Below are 22,141 nucleotides of genomic sequence, written 5' to 3' on the forward strand. Positions count from 1 at the left end.
CTGAGCACGACGACTTAAAAACTAAAACGTCTACATTTGAACTAGTTTATTGCTCTCTGCTGCCATGGCAGACCTGCAGATAAGGAAATGAGCAGATATTAGCAGGTTAAACAGAAAATTCTCCTTTTTTTTCAGAACACATCAAATGGACATTGCATTTTACAGCTCTAACACGGCCTCACTTGGCTCTTTAGCCAAAATGTAAGATGTTACGACTGCTTAGCAGTTTGATACAGTCCTGACACCTTTGCACAACCTCACCTGTATGAGTTTAAGCCAACAGAAGTTAGGCAGACCATGAGCAGCTGAACAGAAGGTACAAGCCCCGCATCATTAACTGTAACTTGGAATAAGCTTTGCTGCTACCTAGTGGGATACTCAGACAACTGGGACAGTGACATCTCAAGCTGCTGAGCAGAACTCATCTCGTAAGCCACCCAGCATACCGATACAGACTCCAGCAACAACACGGAACGATGACAGATTTGCAGAGTACCTCCAATATGTTTCACGTGAGACGGCTTCACTGTCCCAGGAACTATTACCCACATAGCTTTGAACAGACCAGCGTTTTGATCAACTGGTAAGTGACAACAACTGGCATGCATCAATTTAACCAGTTCCAGATCACGCAGAACTGATTTACATACATATAAAATAAAGCTTTTCCACCATCTTTTAACCCTGGATCCTTTGAAAGGGGGAAGTATAACCCCATATGAGGCAGAAACAAAGGAGAAGCTGATGCAGCAAATGTCTCCTGAAGGTCTAAGCTGGGAGGTCACCTCACAACTCAAGAACTTTGCAGTGAGAGGATACCACATTAACAAAAGGCTTTTAGCTCACTTTAAAATGGACAAAACCCATAAGGAGGCAAAGTTGCAAAATTACTTTCCTGCAATGCTACAATCCCATTTAAGGCCCCTGGAGTATTAGTAGCTGAACCTCTCAGGATAACTTACTCAGGAGCCCTGCTACTGAGGCAATATCTGTACCCATTTGCAGGCACATAGTTTGGAGAATTTTCAACCAAGAAATCCTGTGCAGTGAAGGGCTTTGCTGCAGAAAATTGTAGGCTGCAATTATGGTACAAAAAAACTCCAATTCACAGTACAGAGGTTTTACTGATATTTGTAAATGAAGTGCCCCAAAAAAGTCGCTTCTTGGTTTTGGGGTAGAGAAAATACTGTCTAGAAGTATTGTTTAAAACCAACAACTTTGTTTAAATCAGCAAAGCCAGGCAAACAAAAGTTCCTCCCTGCAAGCCCAGAACAAGAGTTTCAAAAGCTCCAATAAAAATGAAAGGGTACTTTAGAATTAACATTCATGCTTAACGCCCACAGAATTTTGTCCTACTCATCTGACTTTGAAGTCACAGCTTTCTGAACCTATCAAATATTTTAGGAGGAAAAAAAAAGAAATCTTTTTCAAAAAGCAAGATGAAATCACAGAATCAGTAAGGTTGGAAGGGACCTCTGAAGATCATCTAGTCCAACCTCCCACAGATTTCCTGGTGCTGGTTTCACCGGGGCTTGAACCCAGGACCTTCAGCATGTAAAGCAGATGTGATAACCACATGAAAAAAAAATGTTCATCTGGGTAGGGAATCACGAGGATTTTTATTATAAATCTGCTATTGCTTTTTGGACATTCTAGAAAATAGAACGTTCTCAGGTAGTTTTGAGGATGATCCATCTGTTCACATAGATACTCTCACTGATAAATTCAGTCCTAATCTATTTGATCAGGCAGCACTACAACAGTTAACTTCAGAAAGTCTGGGTTCTCAGTTGAGATTCTAATCTCAGCTAAGCTGTAGACTCATTTCCCTCAATTTACACTTGGACAGTGATTTCTTTGTTCTGCTCAGTTCTGGGCACAATTATTTTTTCAGAGCTGCTTTTTTTCCCCCTTCCTCCCTCCCGACAGACAGGCAGAGGCTCAGTCAAATGTGTTTTCCTCCTCATGTGCAGGCTGCTACCGTGCAACATCCTTCACCAGAGAACACAACAAACTCCTGTGCCATGTTTGCCGCGCTTACCCCTTTTGAGAGGAAGGATGGCCTGATGGTTAAAGGTAATCCAGATTCAGTATGCAGATTATTTCAGACTCCCTCCCTATGCAAGCCCAGATAAACGGAGTCTTTTAATTCAAGAAGTCAGAAAACAACAACCTGGGCACATCATTTGTGAAAACAACACAACTTAATATTAAGTACAAAGTTGTTTGCACTATCTAAAAAGTGGTACACAGCAAACGGTACAAAAACCTTGAATTTGGAGCAAGGCTCAGACTGCCAACCCAGCCAAGAGCCCAAGGAAAAGGCTATAAATGGACCAAGGTAAGGCACGACACTGGCTTCGTTAGGGTAAGACCCTGTGCTGCTCATTCAGCACACGTTGATTTCAGTTGTGCAAATAGAACTGTTCACAAAATACTTTTGTTTCTTCAAACAGCTGTACAAAAAGAAAGTCAATATTCAGGCTTCTAACTATAACTTTGTTCTCTTTTATAAATAGGTAAGAAGTGGGATGTGGTCTAAGAGCAGCCTTCCCTCCACAACTAGCATATAAACTTGCTAGATATAGTTCAAGAGAGTGCTACCGCAACTACTAAATGTCAGAAAATAATGGTTAACTTTGCCTCTCCTCTCAGCATTACAGCTTGCAGCAGCTAGTAGCAGATTACCATGCACACTCATTTCTGACCCTAAAAAAGTAGGAAGGCAATAACGTTCTTAAAAGCATAGTACAGAAAACTTGAGCAGTGTCTGAAATTGTAGGTAATTTCTACTTAGAGATGCCAGGAAAGTAATTCTTCAATTTGTGTGCAAAGATTCATATTCTCACACCCTAAAGCAGCCATTAAATAATCCCTTTAGGAGAGAGCAATAAAAGCAAGCTTTATCATCGTACTTATTAGGATTGCCATTTTATGCAGACATTTTTAAATACAATTGATTGCCAACTGAAAATTGCATCCAACACAGAAAAGGCACTAAGTAGACAACAGTATACACCTTACCTCAAACACAGTCAAACTGTACATCATTACATAGTCGTTCCTTGTACTTGACAGGAAATAGAGACAGAATCTCCAGGCTCCTATCTGCTGGGCAAAGTTATTTAAAAGCTCCTCTGAAAAAATAAAGTATTAAAAAATATATATTAAAATACGTGAGCTGTAAACAGATCAAAAATCTCATATACAAAGCACACTGAGCATGGAAGAAACCCCATTTTCAGAAGGTGACTCAAGCAACCTGGAATAAACATGCTCAAAGGTATTAAAAACAGCCTAACAACAGGCTTCAGTGAAAACAAAATGCGCACATCACTTCAGAAAATACAGTTTTGACATCGATACTACACTAGACCAATAGCTTAATATTAAAATACAAGTTATGCACTTATTATGACAGGAAATAGCAGACAACTTGAACAACAGGCAATATTACCATTTTACCTATAAAAGCCAAATGGTAGGACACTAGGTCATAGTGGAAGACTGGGAGGACCTGAGATCACATACAGCATTAAAATATTCTTGTTTCAATGCAATTGCTCCAAGAGCAACTAATATTATTGCAGGTCAGCATAACAAAGACTTCTCTGAACATTCAGAAAGCAGTTACAGTATTTGATCATCTCACGCCAAGTGACTATGTACAAAAGTATGAAAAAGAAAAGTTGCATGGGCTCTTCTTTTTTTGTCGCCAACCAAACGCGACATTTCAAGTTTTGAGTGAGAAATTTTTTATGGAGTCTATAAGACAAGATTGTGCTTTAACAAATACTTAAGTGGTAAGTTGTGAAGGAATACAGTCTACATCCCAGAAGCTTCTGCAAGAAGTAGAAAGTTGGAAAAACTACTCTGTGAATCCCAGAAATCAGTAGTACAGACAAGTCCGATGACCCTTCCAAGTCTGGCACCATGGTGTTGGGAACATAGCAGTGGTATTTGTTATACACCAAATTCATACTAACTGAAAAGGAAGGCCCGATTTAGATTCATACTAGCAATGCAGGTGATCTCCACAACAGAGGGAAAAAAAGACTGTTGGTTAGTTGCTTATTCTATACTCTTCCAGCTTTCTAGAAGACATCCTGCATGCTGATCATATTTCTGGTACCCAAGTTAGAGGTGGCAGAAGTTTGAGAGGAAAAGCAAATAGCCAGATTATTTGCTTATTTATGTCTACTAACCACAGATGAAGGAAGTTAATTTAGAGTACCTGTAAGTTCTCTGCCAGTTTTCGCAAGAACACAACTCATAAAACCAACTAAAACACAACTGCACTACTTTCTTCCACTATTTTATTGATGTCCAACTGCACACTAAGTAGGACATTCTTCTGCTTTCTCTTCTTAATATAGGAAGAATCTGAAATCTACACTTCATCTCTAGGGAGAAAGCAAAAGTTTTTCTAAGATAAGTAACCCCAAAACATACGGTAGAAAAAAAAAAAATCAAAATCCTTCTCATATGATAGCCAAGTTATTACTCTGAGGAAAGAAGGTACCTTTCCATGCCCACAAGAGCATACAACCGCTGTTACCGATACATTAGTGACAGGACTTTTCCTGGGATCTCCAAAATCCAAACCAGGCAAAGTGTTATTGATGAATTCTCCTATACTTCAATGTCACATGCAAGAGAGGCTATGACACCATTTCCGTATCAAGTACAGCACTTTCATCCATCGTTTAACATGACCAGCAACTTATATCTGTTGGTGCATGCAAGAGGCAGAAAGCGAATGGGACCATTCGTTAAAAATGGTATGAACTCACCTATTTCACGTTTCCGTTCATTTGTTGTGCAATTGTGGAAAAACTCTGTCATTAGACTCTCCAAAGCCCGTAGTGAGGCCTCTTCAGATGCCTGGAAAAAACATTTAAAGGCAAAAGTTAAAGCTAACCCATCCTCTGACTTGCATTCAATTTAAAGTGTATACAATTTCTCTATAAAACCCAGCACTAGGAGGTCAGTATCACTCATGCCGTATGTGCAAGCAAAAGCCAACAAAATAGTACAGTTCAGGTATAGGGCAAAGTATAATCTGGAGTTTAAACTGCAAAACAGAGTCAAGTAGTAACAAGATTGCTCACTGAAAGTGAAAGTTTTGAATGTGATTTTTAGAATCCATTTGTTCTTTGGTGGCATTTAGCAATTACAAATTAGCTCACCCCAGTGGGAAAATTCTCAGAAATAGCAAGGTCAGGTGAACATGCTTTCAGACATTTAGTGGTAACAAGACACAGCATGGGGCGCCTGAGTCTCGATGGCACGACTTGGACACCTACTATCAGCCTGACCCTGGAGCCCCAGCCACGTCGCCACTGATAGTGCCAGGAAGAAGTAGCTTGAAAGATTAGAGAGCATCCAGAATTCTGGAAAGTGATATATGAGTATTCTGTTTGATTTGGGAAAAAACACTTTTCACCCTGAAATTATCTCTTTTACTGAAATTAATCAGTTATAGCTCAGTCTATTGAAGTCCTTAAAAAAAAACACAAAACAAAACAAAAAAACCCACAGGACTAGCATACAGCAGTTGCAAGGTTGCTCCAGTTTTGTGGCTGCTAAACACTGCTTGCAAGAAGTAGACCAATCCATTTATTTTGGTATCTCTGGAGCTGGGATGATTCTACTCTAGCAGCAGCTGAACACTCGGCTTCGCCACTCCATCTGCTCTGCTCTTTCTTTAAGGTCTAACTTTCAAAATAGCCTTAGAAAACAGTACTGTCACGGAAGAGACTGTGCTACCAGTCATTCCTCTAATGTTTTCAACTCACACTATCAATAATAAATAGATCAAATCTCAAGACCAAATTATCTTTTATCTTCTGCATAGAAGCAAAGCAACCCATTAAAGAGAACTGAAATGTCTTCCTCAAACAACAAATAAACACAGAAACAAAAACCACGACAGGCAGCATTCTTAGAAGAGACTAGTTGTACAGAGACGAGCAAGTGAGACAACTCGCAGAAACAGCATGTACCTCTACCACTGGTTTCTATTTCCACCTACAGCACTAGTTCCTCAGGCACCAGAGTCAAGCAGCAGGAGAGTATCTCCTCGAAGAGCCTGATACTAGATTAACACCCCAGGAGAACCAAGAATTCAATACAACAGCACAAGAAAATTAATTCAGCTCTATTCTCCTAGCAGCTGACAATGGATGCTCTGTAGGACACCATGCATTTTCAACTACTTAGCAAAGCACTGCATTCCATCTTACCTTTCCTCTCCCCCTTTTCATTAAAAAAAAAAAATGTGCTCTAGAAATCAAGGGAGCATTTTAGCAAAAACCATTCTGCTAGAGGGAAATACGCCTAAAATAAGCTCCAATCAAATCAAAGCCATGTCTTCTTAAGCAAGATCAAACATCATTATCACTTCGTTAATCCATTTATATGTGCTTCTTTGAAAACGGTCTCTTGCACTGTAAGCTTCACCTTCAACTTGACCCGTCCAAAAACTAAACAGTTTCTTCCTTCTGTCACTACTTCCTAAATAACAGCAACACTGTGGATAAAAGTCTCACCTTATGGATTTTAATTAAGTAGAGTCCTTAAATGATATTAGGCTTCAGCCACATTTCCATTTCTACACGTTTTTCTCGGATGTGCACATCATTGCAAATTCCTCCCTAGCCAACTTGTTCCCAATTAGAAGCAGACGTACAAATCCCATGTTTTAGTAAATCTCTGCAATTTAATTCTTTGCCACTCAGCAGCACAGTCCCACCAGCAGTTTCAGACACCAGACCTCCCAAGGGCAGTTGCCAAACTTTGGTCACATCAATGCGACGAAGCCGCATTCCTCACACTGGAAGCGCTGTTCCTCCTGTCCTGCTCCTCCACTAGCCCAGACCACACAAAGTCCTGTTAGCTCTTCACCCAGGAACACTACGACTTGGTTGTTTTAGCATAGTTAATTCAACACTTCTTTAGGAAGAGCAGTCGAGAGAAATAAAGAATTTTTATGTACAACAGTTAATTCTTTTTTAAAGGCAAGATTTATGAGTCTACTTGGATACTTACATGATGCACACTTGGAAGTACATGGCAGAGTTCTCAAAAATATTGAGCATCTGACATATCCTTCACAGGCTTTAAAGCACCTGGGCATTGAGGTTTCGAAGATGACATTACTTAAGAGCCTATTCTTAGGAAGGCACTTTAAAAAAATCTTTCAATAAAAGATCACCATCACAGTCTTCAAAGTATCAAAGGAAAAAAGGGAACAGCACAAAGCTAGCACTATGGTTTGGATGCCAGAGGCATGTTTTAGCTATGGATGGAGGTGTCATGTGGAGCATCTGTCACATCTAGTCACCATGTAAGAAAGGGGTGCACTATTCTCCTAGACAAATGCTTGCTCAAATGCTTATTTTGTCAAAGCTTGGCGCTGTACTACTTCTAACTTACCCTTTTGGCCAGAGGCCGGGAATGGCTGGGGGAAGAAATCACCTGATATTTATCAGGCACCTCCAAACAAGATTTTATGGAGAAAGCTCTATATGCTCTGAAGCTGGCTAGATTCCAGGACGGATTTGGGGCAGAAGGAAACAGTGTGACCTCGGAGATTGCTTTATTCTCCTATTTGACTTCTCCCTGCTGTTCCAGACTTGCTGTCAAGGGAAGGTGGAGTAGCACCAGTTGTCTGAAGCAATCAGAACCCAGCCCATGAGCGGCTTTGCAAACAGGAGCACCTCCCAGGCTCTCCCCAGGGTGTTCGCTGATAGTCCCATCAAGCACACCCAGTTCTAGCTCTTGGCTCCACTTAAAAGGGAGACAGGGACATTCTGCAATTGCTAATACCTTTAGATATTCCTCAAGTTAACCATTTCTGGAGCATGCCGCAATCGCCCACCTTTCAAATAGACCAATAACTAGGTCATCACGATAAGGAGGACACATGCTGTCAGACAGCTGCCGAGGAAGCTTACTGCACATATCTAGTCACTCCAGAAAGTGGATTATCTATAATGAGACCACAATAGAAGTAGTACTGTAAGACCTGCAGCTGTACCTGTCTTTATTATTTCCAGCTGTGCCTCAGTATTATCATTCACTTTAACATGCACTTTTCTTTCTTCTAGGAGCTTATGTTGAAGAAAGGGATGAAGGAACAGGAAAATATCACCCGGGTCTGAGCGAGTAATGCGGAAGAAGTCTGATAACAAGCAGCAACACAGATTCATGAACGACTGCCTCAGAGGACCCCTCAGCTCTGCACAGGGCTTCACATCTGCAACAAGACCAAACCCCGCAGCAAGTCAGAAGCGAGCGTTCAGCCCAGCAGGAGTTACGCCAAGGCTCTATGGTGTGATCACACCGAAGAAAAGCAAGTGCTGTTCACCACCATCCGCTTTGAAAAACTAGCTGTTCATTTACCCTTAGCAATATTGCAAGCTAGTGACCATTCCCGTACGCCGAGCAGGAAATCTGGGCACTGCCTGGCAAAGACTAATTACTGAAACTTTGCTGCTGTCTGGTCTGAACGCAGCCCTTTGGGCCACAAGCAAATTTCACTGTCGGTATTTTCACAGAAAAGTCACAGAGCCTGGACCATCATTAGCAAAATTTACTACAGATTTTCTGGGTAAGGCCTGGCAGTTTCCCTCACCTTCACAAGGCACTGCAAAACATTAATCTATTAAGATAGAAATACTTCCCACTCATTTTCACAAGTCATAAAATCCACCCGATCTCTTCCTCCAATAGTGTATTTAGGGCCAGAGAAAGCCTTCAAGGAATGAGATTTACTCTTCTATAACCATTTGAGAGAAAACAAACAAACAAAAACAAACAAACAAGGTTTACCTGCAGAACAGGTAAAGTGAGCTTTTTACCACAAAAAACTTCACAACTCACTGAAAGCAATCGGGGTGAAATTTGCCATGTCACTACCTACACTAGCTCCACCGCTTCGTCTCCTAGATGCTATGACGATTGAGCTAATCCCTTAGGACTGCCACACAAAGGATTTTAGCCGCCAGATTCAGCAAAACCCCCAGCCGAAGACGTTGCAGTCGCTCAGAACTTGGTTAGCTGAAGAAGCTGGTGAACACTGGGGGGAAAAACAAGCGCATTTAAATGCAAAGGCACCGACAGCCGCAGGTTACTGTACTCCATTAGGACACCCATACTCTGACCCTAGAGACTGCTTTCAAGGTAGCATCTTGGAGGGACATATCACAGTCGATCCTCCCCAAAGACATGCAGATAACATTCGCTGCTACACTCTGCAAATAACTACAGGGGTGGGATGGGGGGGACCAGATACAGCAATTCGCACCTTCGCTGCTACCTAAAGGGGGGCTGCGAAACTCCCCCCCCCCCGCTGCCTTCCCATCGCCTCCCTCCACACCAGCTCAAGAATTATTTGGACGCCTCCCAAAGCTGAATTACACTAAGATGGACCCAGATAACACAAACAAAAGAACAGTTTGGAGCCAGGTATGGTGCCGAGCGGAGTCCCCTCCGTGAAGGGCCGGGCTGACGCCGGCTATGCCACACGTCAGCTCCTCTTGGAGCTGCGGCATCCGATCTGAGCGGGTAATGGTGGGAGCAGCACACATCTCAGCTGCTACGTCCCTCTACTTCCTTACCATTCCCACTTTTGTCTCATGAACCTTAAGTGTATTTTTATAATGGTCATCAAGCGAGAGGTGTCTACTCATACTATTCATTTTTGAACTCCAAAGCACCAATACCCTTCTGGTGCATCTAGGAAAGTAAAAAATTCAGAACTGAAATCACTGCTATCTGTTTGAGAGAAATAATCAGAATTTGCTATCAAGTAACTGCACATTCAGAAACATTCTCCATTCATCAGAGTAGCAAAAAGGGTATCCACAAAACCTGGGTATCAGCTGATTCCATGGCTACCATTCAATTATATTTTAAGATATGAGAACCATTACCTGACTTGTGTTGATTAAGGAAAAAAATACATATAGATATTTGAAAAGTTATGACATCTTCAGATATCTAAACTCCAGTTCACTCTGTCTCACGAGGCTCTGAAGAAACAAAGTCCTCTACCACCCTACCGAAACAGAACTCTGTAACAATTTTAGTCTGTAGCCTTATGACTGAAACATTCAGCCCGGATGAGTTATTCATCCAGTTCTGGAGAATAACTGAGTAAAATCAGTATACATTCACTGTAAATAATTAGCATGACAGCATAGAGATTATAAATAAATATTTGGGGCTGCATTGACCTGACATAGGGATGTTTTTATGGATTACAGTCTAGATATTGTTCATTTATTTTAAGAGAAAACACATCACTAATTTTAGCTTGCATAAGACCAAAGATGATACTCCCTGACTCCATTAAAAAGTATCAGGCCATTCCGGAAAATATGAAAGTGCTTTATAAAGCTATTTAAGTTTTCTTCAGAAGAGCTCTCTCAGAGTTTATGTGCCGTCTTCTTCCTTCATTTTACATTCTCTAAAGGTCAATCCTACAAACTAGGATTGTCCAAAGTTTCAGACAGTTCCAAAACATCAGTTTTGCTTGGAGGAGAGAATCGGTCAGATTTTGCTTTCATAAATAAATGCTTTTAAAAAGGAGAGTGATTCTTCCTTTTGGAGGAAAGCTTTTCTCTAATGGCTTTCCATAAAAACACAAGCTGTTAACCTTTTAAAGTTTGCTATTAGCTGCTCAGTAGAGTATTGATCATACAAATGATGCTCTAAATACGGCATCTCCTGCTCGTGATAACTGTAAGGGGGGGCATATTATGTCTGTTGCTGGTTTTGAAAAAAAAATGTTTGGAGATAGATATAACTGAGACAAGTGAAAATAAGCCCTCCACAAAGCTTCCTTAAATAAGACACTAACTGCAGCTGCAATGTCAGAACAGTGACTTCAACCATCCTGCAGGCAGCACTGCAACAGTTTCTTCTGCCGTTGGAAAAATGGGGTTTACACCACACAACTGAACAGGAGGGACTCTTTCCGGTAAGGAGCTGTTACTCATCACCCTTCTGTACCCCCGTCACATTTTGAATTCAGACACCCACTCTTGTTCCATCCTCCCTTCAACACCTGCACTGTTGAAAGATGTCTGCAAAGCGCTTCTCACGTTGAAGACATCTTAGCTACCACCTACCAGCCCATAAAGCCTCCCTACACTGTAAGTTAGTACAAAATGTAGATCTCTAACCAGCACAACTCTCTTCTGGCCTCCTAAATTTTTGAGCCTGCTTCTAGTTCCCCTTCCTATCCCTATGTCTCCTGCCACCAGCACGACAAGACACACACAGCCCCTTCCTACTTATCAAGGTTTGGATCTTATCACGTCCTACTCAGCCTTGCTGCAGCATCAGCTACGTCTTCGGGCTTGTGCTTGTGATGGGGGTAGCTATTCCAAGCAAAAAGGGACTGCGGGAGAACACAAAATACAAAACTGCTACCCACTGGTTTTAAGTGGCCTCAGCAGGAAGTTTCTATAATGCCACCAGCAAGCCAGTGGATGGGAAAGAATAATAATAGTAAGAAGAATAAAGAAACTGCTAATACAAAATAACTCAACATCATCCTGCTTTGGCTCCCTTTACTAAATTACACTGTCCCTTCCTTTTCCACCTTAGAAACTTCTGCTTCCAATTTTGTGCATTACTTAATAGTATAAATTACACATATCAAACTCCAAGCTACTATACTTTAACAGCGGTATTTTCTTATGTATTGGATTTTACAATTGTTTTAGTGTTGTAGATCATTTTCAAGGACATTCAGTTGAGACTAATTTAATTATACACATACTTAATGTGCATGCATGTGTACTAAAGCATCATAAAAATTATTTACTTTAAGAATTAGTAGGATGCCTTTCAGAGAACCTCCCTGCCCAAGCCCTAAGATAACATGACAGTGAACACCTAAATTAGTAATTACACTCACAGAAAGACACGGGTCACTTCAAACCTGCTCTTGTGGGTCACAGAAGTCTTCCTTATGGGATCACCGACAAAGCACAGAGATTACTGCTACTTCTGTGACTCCCCAGAGCAGTTTTGGTTCACTAGACACAGCGAAATTCATGAAGGAACCAAAGTACAGTATCATTTGAGCAACAAAAACAGAATTTTGAAGTATTTGAAAAAGCAAAGTTATATAAAACACCCAACGCATCTTCTAGAAAGGAGGTGTGCACTGTACCCAGATGCAGTCAAAGGCAGTATTACTAACTACATTTAACCATTTTCCAACTAAAAATTTTAGAAGTAAAATCACTGGTTTACAACCAGTCTGGCATTTCAAACTTATCTCCTTAGCAGTCCAATGTAACTAGGAGGCTGAAGCAGAAATCTTCAAATAGGAAACAGTGCCCAGCCCCTGTAACACATGTGCTCCCCTGCAGTATACTGCTGACGCTATCAAGCATGCTCAGGCTTTACTCTCAATTTCCTTGTTGCATTTCAGACATGTTTTTGTGGTTGAATGAACTGAAACCAGACTCAGCTTCATTCTGTGCTGTGATAACAGTTAAGGTTCCTGGTGCCATTTCAAGAGAGGTTTTCTGGTTGCAGAATACCATCTGGTCATCTGTTTCATTCATTTCAATGACTGCAGCTTGTTACACCGCAATTTTAAGCTGAAAAATCTACCACAGAAGTCATGAACCATTGCTCTATCTCAAAGAAATAGATGGAGGAGTAAAGCAAGACATCAAGTCAACTACACCCATCCAACCCCCTCTGCCACGGTGAAACAGATGACCAGCACAAGAGCTGCTGAGGGGCCCCTCTGCCTGGAATAACTTGTCATTTTAGAAATCCCAGATTGCACTTCAGAAAGTGATATACTTAAACATCAGCTAAGGCCTAAAAATGACCACAGACTGAATGCAGCTGCATAGAATATGCTATAGAGAATCAAAAGTGATAATCTCATTTCTTCAATAGGATAAAGAGATCATCTTACTCGCAAATATTGTCCTCTATATAAGCAATCAAGCAGCTTTTAGAATACCTAATGAATTGTATTTCTTAAATCGCCTTGTACAGACAGGTTCAGCTAACGAGGCTTCAAGTTTTTAAGACTGAACTTTAATAAACAGGCTCAAGTGTCTGGGCCAGATTCTACATAAATGGATAACACAATCCATATAATTAACCCAGACACTTCGGAGAAAGTGTGTCCTCCTCCACCAACCATTTCACACTTGCTTAGTTGTTTAAAAGAGATACTCATTCTTTGGAAATGCAGCAACCATAAAGCATTAAAATTCACGATCTATAATATCTTTCAGAATCCCAAACGAGATTAATAATAAAAAAAACTTTATGCTAGCTTGCTATAATTATTTTTTTTAACACTATATGTATATAAGCATAAACCACGCTTGTGCTGAGAAAGAGCATTGCAGCAGCCCTAGACAAGTCATGATGTAAAGGCCACGCAGCCCGGGGAGCGCTGGCTTGTCACGTGCTGATGACTTGCTGATTGATTTACTGTGGTTTAGCTGCTGGAAGGCTCAGCAACATGTTATTTCCCCAAACAAGCAGTTGCCACAAGAACAGCACACAGTTACGTGACGTGCAGAGGTGTCCAAACAGGCTACTAAGATCTGTATTCTATATCATAAAACTGTATATTGCTAGAGTACAAGAAATGATTTTTGATTTGCTTTTTGGACTGGATTATGACTTAAATCCAGCAGTCTGACTACAGACTGCAGTGGACATCTGGTTCAGATAGCGATTGGTGGCTGTCCACCAACTTTCAAGCCATCACTAATAACACCCAGAATGAAATCCTATTATTCAGAAAAACAAGACAAACCATAAAGCCACCATATTCTTTTCAGATGAACAGAACATTAGAAATCTGCAGTGAGTGGTCAGCTGTGCACCTGCCAATCTTTGGATGCTGAAAGACCACAAGATAACTCTGGCTCTCTCCTAGTGTACGCAAGTAACTTAAAATCTTCCAACAAAGCCTAGAAATTCACGTCTCTGCGGGGAACACTTTTGCAATCTTAGTGTTACAGTCTGTCCCATCACCTCACATCCTCCTTCTGTCCGCTTCCCCAAAATGTGCCACCCCTAAAACAAGCCTGCAATATCTCGGTGGATGGTCCTGTCCTTTTCCTTGTAAGGTGCTGTGAGTGTAGGAAGGGCCACTCTGAAGTTTCAGACTGTAGTCACATTGTAAAAATCAAAAATCAATTATCTACTTATCCATTTTATCTGCACAAACAAATCTAGGCTTGCACAAACAAGATCATAAGGGTGGCCCAAACAAACACACACAGTTTATCATTCATTTTGAGAGAACACTTCCAAGGCAAATTTAGGTTAAAAGAAGACAGGCTGGAAACAGTTTCCAAGGTCATTGTGTTTTGCCTACAAGTGTGTAGGGGGGAAGGAGGGGAGATGTAATGTGGAATATAAACCACTACAAACTGCTGAAGAAAAAGGCTTGAATCTTCTTGCTCGCATGGTCTGGAATAATACACGAACAGTGCAGCAGCATGCAAGATGAACTTACAAAAGGAACATGATGAAATTATAGGCCTTTTAGCTAAAGTTTGGCTAGCAAGAAGTTTTAACTGGTTTTTATTACAAAGAACACTATTCTTGTTGCTCTTACGGCTGGACATTTGATACTTAAAATTGCTCAAAAACTTTCTTCTCACGAGGTGTTCCAGCATGGTAGGGCCTTTGACCAGACAGAAGGATGAAAAAGAGTAAGAGAGGTATCTGGTAAAGGGTGTAATCCTGGCATGCTTGCATATCAGCATAAAACTGTCCAAGCTGTATTAACAGATTTTCAAAAGCATTTCTCAAACACTTCACTGCCTGCAAGAGTGTAAATATTATAAACCCCTATTTATCTGAACCTACAGACAACACTCAGTACTATGCAAACAAGCCCCCTGACTTGCATCTGGTTGCAATCCTGACTTAACGAGTCTTTAAAACATATGCACACATGAATATTAATTTAGATCAGTATTACAACCAAAGAAAGTGAATCTAAGAAGAAAACAATTATTCAGCATATTCTTAAAAGGCACTTTTCTTTAGATGCCGTTCAATCAAAAGGCAATCCGCACCGAGATTTTAACTGCTCCGAAGAAATCCCAGGTACGTATTTTCCAGGTAGTTCTTTGACATTTGCTCCTGCTAGGAGTTAAGCCTGTTACCTCAAGGATAAGCTCTCCCAACACCAGGCTACGTAGAACACCCTCAACGTGAGATTTAGGCTACAGAATTCTTGGGGTAAAGATTACACCTAGCCCAATATACCACGCTGGTCAGACCGGAACGCCAAGGAGGTATGACTGCAGTATTCAAAGAGAGCATATTTTGTAATATGCCCATCTCTCTGTCAAAGTGAGAAGGAAAAACTGCAACATTTTAAGTTTAACTCCTAGTAAGAGCATTAAAACCCGAGCTGGACATTTAAGGGCGTATAATGAAGCTAAGGTGTATAACGCTTACCATGGGAATAACTCTACAAGAGTGTTTTAAGTGTTCCCAAAAAACGGTGCATTCAGGAGAAACATCTCGTCCACTTAAGGAACAACAAAAGGTTGGTGTTTGTGATGCTTCTGTGCTCGGGGATGTTTCACAACAGCACCCAGCTCGCGTGGCCGCATCTCCTTGCGGCCATAGGGGAACGGCAGCGGGCAGCCCCCGGGGCAGGGCCACCCTTCCCACGCCAGGGTCCGCGGGGCCAGCGCGACCTGGTCCCCTCCTCTGCACCCTGCCAGCAGGAAACTAGAAGCAGCTGCTGAAACTTTGTGGCGAGCTGCTGTAAAGCAGCATTTTCTTCCATCACGTTTCCCCAAGAGCAAGACAGGAGCTCCTGGTGTCCGAGCCTCCCAGCGTGTACACCCCTAACCTCAGGCACGGGGACCGGCCAGAGCGGGGAAACCCTCACTCCTGAGTGTCCATCTGCTCTTGCACTTCAGAGATTACCGGCTGCAGATTGCATCTCCCTCCTCTTTCCTTTTTTTTTCATGCTTGCAGAGAGAAACTTGAGAAGCTGTAGAAAGCAGAGTCTTCCTTTCCACAAGCAAAGGAACTGAGCAATGGGGAGGGGCAGGACAAATCTGAGAAGGACAAGACAGCTTTCTTTAGAGTCACCTCTGCAGATCTTTGTTTTAAACACGCTGTTTATCAGCTACCACTCCAGACAGCCTTTTGGATAAACTTCAGTGGAATAAACAGCCCTCAACCTAAAAGAAAAGGACTATCAGTACTGCTGTGCAGGAGGATTCACTGTTTTTACCCCTTGGAGAGAATAAAGCACGCACAACGTAGAATTTTCAAAGTCATCTCCCAAAAAAAGGGGGGGGGGAATCTTTCTTCTAGAAGGCAGTGTCCCATGTATTCAACACTGATTTTGGCTTCCTCACAAGCCAGTATACAAAACAGACAAGCATGTGCCTTTCCTCAAAAAAAAGAAATATAAAAATCCCTCAAGATGAAATTCATCTTGCAATTAAAGCTTTAATAAAATATTAAATCAAGCTGCTAAAAATAGACACAGACTTGCAGACCCAGCCACAAGTTTGGAGATGCTAAAGCAAATAAGATAATTTGGAGCATGAATGCAAAGAGCTGGAAAAACGTAAAAGAAATGTAATTCTGGACAGAATCCCTATGGGAGGGTGATCAATGAAGATTAGGGAGGAAAAAAAAAGGAAAAGAATTTCAGATGTTGCTAAAAAAAAAAAAGAAAAGAAACAGTGTCTGAAACACTTCAGATGGAGTGAAAACTTTCTACCTTGCTTCTAAACAGGAATCAAAAAATAAGGGAAAAAAAGGCTGGAGAAGAGTTGCCTCACAAAGGAATCCCCCTACATAAAATTCACATGCTCTTGTGCCCGGAGTCAGCATGGAAAATCTGCACCACTTCCCAGTCTCCCAGAGCACAGAACCTCTCACAGAGAATTTCTGACCACATGCTTGCAGAGAGAAAGAGGCTACATAGAAATTACTCATTCATCTATCGATCACTTGCATATTTAGAAAAAGTGTTTTTTTTCCTACAAAACTGCTGATGTTTACATTTGCATTGGAGTTTCCAAATCTTTACACCAGAACTAGTATACATTATTATAACTGGCATTCTAAGCCTTATTTTGGCAAAATGAACCTGGTAAATAACTTAAATTTCCTCTAAAAAAAGGAAAACTCAGGATACAAAGGAGGCCAGAGCAGCAGGGACTAAAATACAAATAGAGATACTAGAAGAGCGTATCTGCTGACTGATATAGAATAATGATTTTAAGGATTTTAAGACACATTATTCTACCAACCAGATATCAGTGTATACACATAAAAGCTACATCTTATTTTGCAGACCCCCCATATCCATTAAAAAATTAATAGCAGCTCCCTGTCCTTGATCTCGTGTTCAAGCAATTAATGAGACAAATGGCAACAGCTAACAGTATGCATTAAAATATTTGGAGTATAACTTCATAAAAGCTTTTAAGTACTGAACAGTCTCTTCACAGTGCTGAGTTCCTGCGTGAACTTAATTACGTTTGCCAGGTGTTAATGCTTTTCTGCTAAAGTAATCTCAACAAGGAACACTCATCCATCAGTGGATTACCACCAACAGTACCTAGTGCGGAGAGGCTTTTCAAGATAGTTGAGTAGATCTTGAGGCAAATTAGAGCCCAACAAATTTGCCTTAACAGCTTTTAGTCTGACTGGAGCCGGTGCAGCCTCCGTTAGTTACTAAGGGCTTTGAAACATGCTGCGTAGAACTGTAACAGATACTGGGAGGTATTAGGTACATCCATTCTACTAAGCTATATTCTTCAGGGAAACAACTTTCATTATGGGAGAAATAGCCTCGATAGCCACACTTAACATTAATTTTCAACTACAAGCTCAGTTGCGATTCCCCCTTTCCTCTAACTTTGCCCAAACTGACCTACAGGTTTATGACTTACACGCAGCCACCTCGGGCGGACCACAGCACTAAAGGCCGGCGCTGCCACGAAGAAAACCGGTCACTGGGCCGCGTACCACACGGTGCTACACTCTGTAGTTATGGAGAAGCTTTACTGCAAAACTAATAAATATATGAAACAGTTTATAGGCTTTAAGCCTTAGCTTTTATTTTACGTTTTAATAAAATGAAGATAATACTCCATAGGGGCACAAAATGTTATGCGACTGAAAGGCCAAAAAGGGAAGCCAGATGTTAGCGCTGAGGCTAGAGCTGAGAAGTTCCTATTCTCTTCTCTACTCAGCAGAGTGAGTCAGAGGGTTTTTAAAAAGGTTGACTTTTATTTTTAAACTATGTATCTTACGGGATACGCAGGCAGCTGACAGAACCTACACCGCACTAGTCTAGTTCTGGTGGTGCACGTTCGGCAGCGGTTCTGGAGTTTGCACAGAGTTGCCGGAGGGACGATACGCTCCAGCTCTCTGACTCGGTCTTTGCAAACCTCCCCTTACAGCAGAGGCAATCCCGTCATGCGCTGGCACTTCCTGCCTGCCACGGCAATCACGGAGCGCTCTGCAACAGGCACCTTGATGACAGCAAGAGATGTAGAGGAAAACGGCAAAACATCCCCACAGCTCAGCTGCTCCACGCTGGGGCGGCAGCAGCCCAAACAACATAGTGCACGAGGCCCTGGTGAGATGGGACAGCCAAGACAGAGGTGGCTGTAAAAGCAAAAAGTTTCCTGCCACCTTCCCCGTGAGCCTCAGAAGCAGTCCCACAAATGAGGGATGGTTCAGACACCTCATGGACCTGATCCAGCTTCAGGGCCAGCAGCCTCAGCTATGCTGGCATACATTACAAACATGAGCTATTCTGATAATTTAGCAAGCCCCTCGGTGATGAAGAATACCAGAATAATCTGCAGCTGGCTAAATACTCTGCAATCCGGACAGACATTATTCCTTAGCAAATGGAAGGCTTAAGTCATTGTCAGTTCTTCATAGCAAGCTTTTAGGCATAAGAAAATGACAGTACTTTACTGCTACAAAAACAATTTGCAAGGTAATTATGGGAGCTATAACATAAAAGCTAGGATGCTGCTACGGAGAGCTTAGGAAAAGACTCAAGCTATACACAGCCACTGCCTACATCCATTTTTACAAATGTATTTGCTTCATGCAGAACACGGAGGCAGGCTTCTCTAGATGCTCTTCTACTTTTATTGTATGTTTTCCACTTTGCTACATGCTTATGAGACCCAACGATACCATGGAAGAGTGCCTTGTTTTGTGGGTAAAGCCAGTACATGCAAGAAATCTGCTTCCAGTCCTCCAGCCGGAGGGCTGACTTTCTATGATGTCTTTAAGGACAGATACTTAAGAAAATAGCACTTCCTGGAAGAAACCTTTTTTCCTAAGTTGTTCTTTTCATAGCTTGTGGGTTATAAATCACAGATAATAGAAGAATGCACTCTGCAGCCCAGAGCCCATGATGTTTTCTGCCACTGATCTCTTGCTAGTTCAGAAATAAGCGACCTTTTCTGATGGAAGCAAAACAAAAGTGAAAGATCAGTGACAGAATGACAAACGTGTAGCTTGGATGCAAAAAAGAAAGCATTCAAGGACTAGTCAGTGTATTGAAGCTTTCTGCTAAAAGTCACCAAATGGATCCTAAAATTTGACTAGTTTAAATTATACTTCTTGGTCTATTAAAGAAGAAGAAAGTTTGAAGAGTGCCATCTGAGTACGCAAGACAGATCTAGTTATTCTATGTTTAAAGAAATCCATTTGCAAAGACCATATTCTACCCACCTCTTTTCCCCCACAGAGATCTCAAGACATCACCAACACTGATGCACATCGCTCCACAAAAACCTCGAGCTGGATGCTGTATAAAAGTTATTTACCAGATGCACAAATCGCACTAGTAGTCTGACACGTCACAAGCTCACAAGAACAGCCACACGCATTCTTATGACCACAAAGCTCGATTTAGTAAAGCTGCCGAAGAACTGTTCACACCTCAAGAACCAGGAGACTGATTGCTTACAGATTCAAGTTTCCTACAACACTAAACAGCTTTTCAGTGGTGGCATAAGATAGTTTGTGGAATCAAATCACACTAAATTTGCACCTATTTATGACATTGTGATGGGATTTTAGAGTGCACTGCGTAACACTGCAGTTTACCCTGCTGCCTTTGATAGGTGCTCTTTTATTGACTTTGCAGTGGGTTGTTTTCATCATTCCTCCCCACTTCAGGGAGAAAGCTCTAACTCATCATTGGTTCTATTGTTTACACCCTTAAGTTTCAACCCACATCAACTTCAGCTAAAAAAATCGTCTTCCTCAAATCCATGTTTTAATAGCGGGGTTTAATTACGTTTTATTGCTCCCACTATGCCTAATGGGATCTTACCTTCAGAATCAACCCTTCCAACTGTTTCTTGGAAGGCGAGTGCATTAGTGGAAGAACACACCCATTTGTAAAATTCAAGAAAATGAAAACATAAGGAAAATCTTCCACATTAGCCCTGTGATGCATTACAGTGGTAAGTTCAGCAGCATAGCCCAATGACTGCTGCTCGATGTTCACATCCCCTACTTGGCTTTCAAGTGAACCAACGATTTGATGTTCAAAAGAAAAAAAAGCTGTAATTCATCAGGCCAAATGTGCATGTCTATCTGCAGGCAAGGGAAGAATCAATAATTCCTTTCGCCACTTGCAATGGTTAGTAGATTACTTCTTTCTATATGCATAATTAGAGCTTGCTACACACAACAGATCTATCAAATTCTTAGAATTTAACCATAATATTTATTCAATTTCTTGAACTCGGGAACTAATAAGATCTTCTTTTTCCCCTAGCTTTGCTGAAGCTAGATTTAGAAAATACTATTCCATTTGGCAGACAGGTCGGGAGTCCATTCTGCGTAGGCAGATATGCCCCTTCCAACTGATCAAGCAATGTGTGCAAAACCACATTTGCAAGTAACAGTGTGCTATTCATGTTTTAAAAGGATGCTGTATCCCACCCCAGGAGATACGTCATGGGCTACCAAAACATCTCAAAGGGACTAACAAAACTCAAGCTAGATGAGCTACAAGGAATACGGTTTCAGTAAACTAGCAGTAGTGCAAGAATACCAGAAACACATCAAGTAATGCGCTGACATCATTTTTTGTCTCCTTAGCAAAAACATTCGTGATTACAAGTCAGGATCCCAGTTTCCTGAAGAAGAGGATTGCAAGGCCTGATCCCTCATTGTTTAAGATGGAAAGCGGGTGACTAGTGGCCTAACAACTACTGCCTTCACCTGGCAGCACTCTCAGCAGCAAGATACCGCTGCTATGACAAGAGACAGTTTTCCATGAGCAGATCCAGTGCTGCTGAACATACCTCTCTACTTACCAATCCGCGGCAAGTATGCTGCTTTAGACTCCCACTGCCAACTCAATACACCCTGCACTAAGTTCCCTTCCAGGTAGGGTGCAGAAAGAAAAACTAAAGATGACATTTGTCACTTAGCATAGCACTGTGGGCACTGAGTGCTGCGATACCGAGCAGCATCGCAACACTCGGAGGACAGATTTCCACCCACCAGCTCTGCAAGCCTGACTGCGAATGCACCCGATGGATCAAAGACGCCTCTTCTTCCTTATCACCAAGAACGGAGATCGTGCAAATCAAGCATGCCTTAGGTCTGTAACTCTCAACAGTATCAGAAACAAATAAGGTTACCACAGTATCAGAAACAAATAAGGTTACCACTGCTCAGCGATGACGGAAGACTAGTATCGGCAGAAGCATTAAATAACGCTCTGTACCGAAAACAATCCAGGCCACTCGCAGGGCTTCTCCAAGGCTAAACTGAAAGAGAACGGTGCAGATTTACGGCTGTCATTAGAGGGAACCCACGATTTCGCACGCCCACTCGCACGAAGGCGCCCAGCGGGAACTCCTGCCTTCCGGCCCTCCCGCCGGGGCGGAGGCTGCGCCGTCGCTGCCCGCGGCCCCGGGGCCGCCGCCGGGCGCAGGCCCCGAGCAGGCCGCAGACCCCGCCGGGCCGCCCCTGGCGGGCGCCCCCGCTCGCACTCACCATGGCTGCGGGCGGCTCCCGCGGAGCGGCTCTAGGCAGGGCGCCGCGCTGCGCTCATGTCACGGCCGGCGGCGGGCCCTCCCCGCCCATG

General features: G+C 42.1%; 1 protein-coding gene across 3 annotated transcripts in view; it reads right to left on the minus strand.

The window, feature by feature from the left end:
* XPO6 (exportin 6) overlaps nt 1–22,135 on the minus strand; it is a 59,878-nt gene extending 37,743 nt beyond the window's left edge. For 2 of the 3 annotated variants that reach the window (XM_085313741.1, XM_085313740.1), the window contains exons 1-3: nt 22,051–22,135; nt 4,794–4,884; nt 3,025–3,137 (exon numbers count right to left, since the gene is read on the minus strand). In XM_085313741.1, the coding sequence (XP_085169867.1) occupies nt 3,025–3,137; nt 4,794–4,884; nt 22,051–22,053 (207 nt within the window). In that variant the 5' untranslated portion in view covers nt 22,054–22,135. Of the gene's footprint in view, nt 1–3,024; nt 3,138–4,793; nt 4,885–21,719; nt 21,737–22,050 lie in introns of those variants that run through there. The other variant, XM_085313742.1, reaches the window with a different exon arrangement.
* Between the last annotated feature and the right edge of the window lie 6 nt (nt 22,136–22,141).

This window comes from Rhea americana, unplaced genomic scaffold (genome assembly GCF_003343005.1).
Source record: "Rhea americana isolate MKP2758 unplaced genomic scaffold, rheAme1 scaffold_394, whole genome shotgun sequence".
NCBI lineage: Eukaryota > Metazoa > Chordata > Aves > Rheiformes > Rheidae > Rhea > Rhea americana.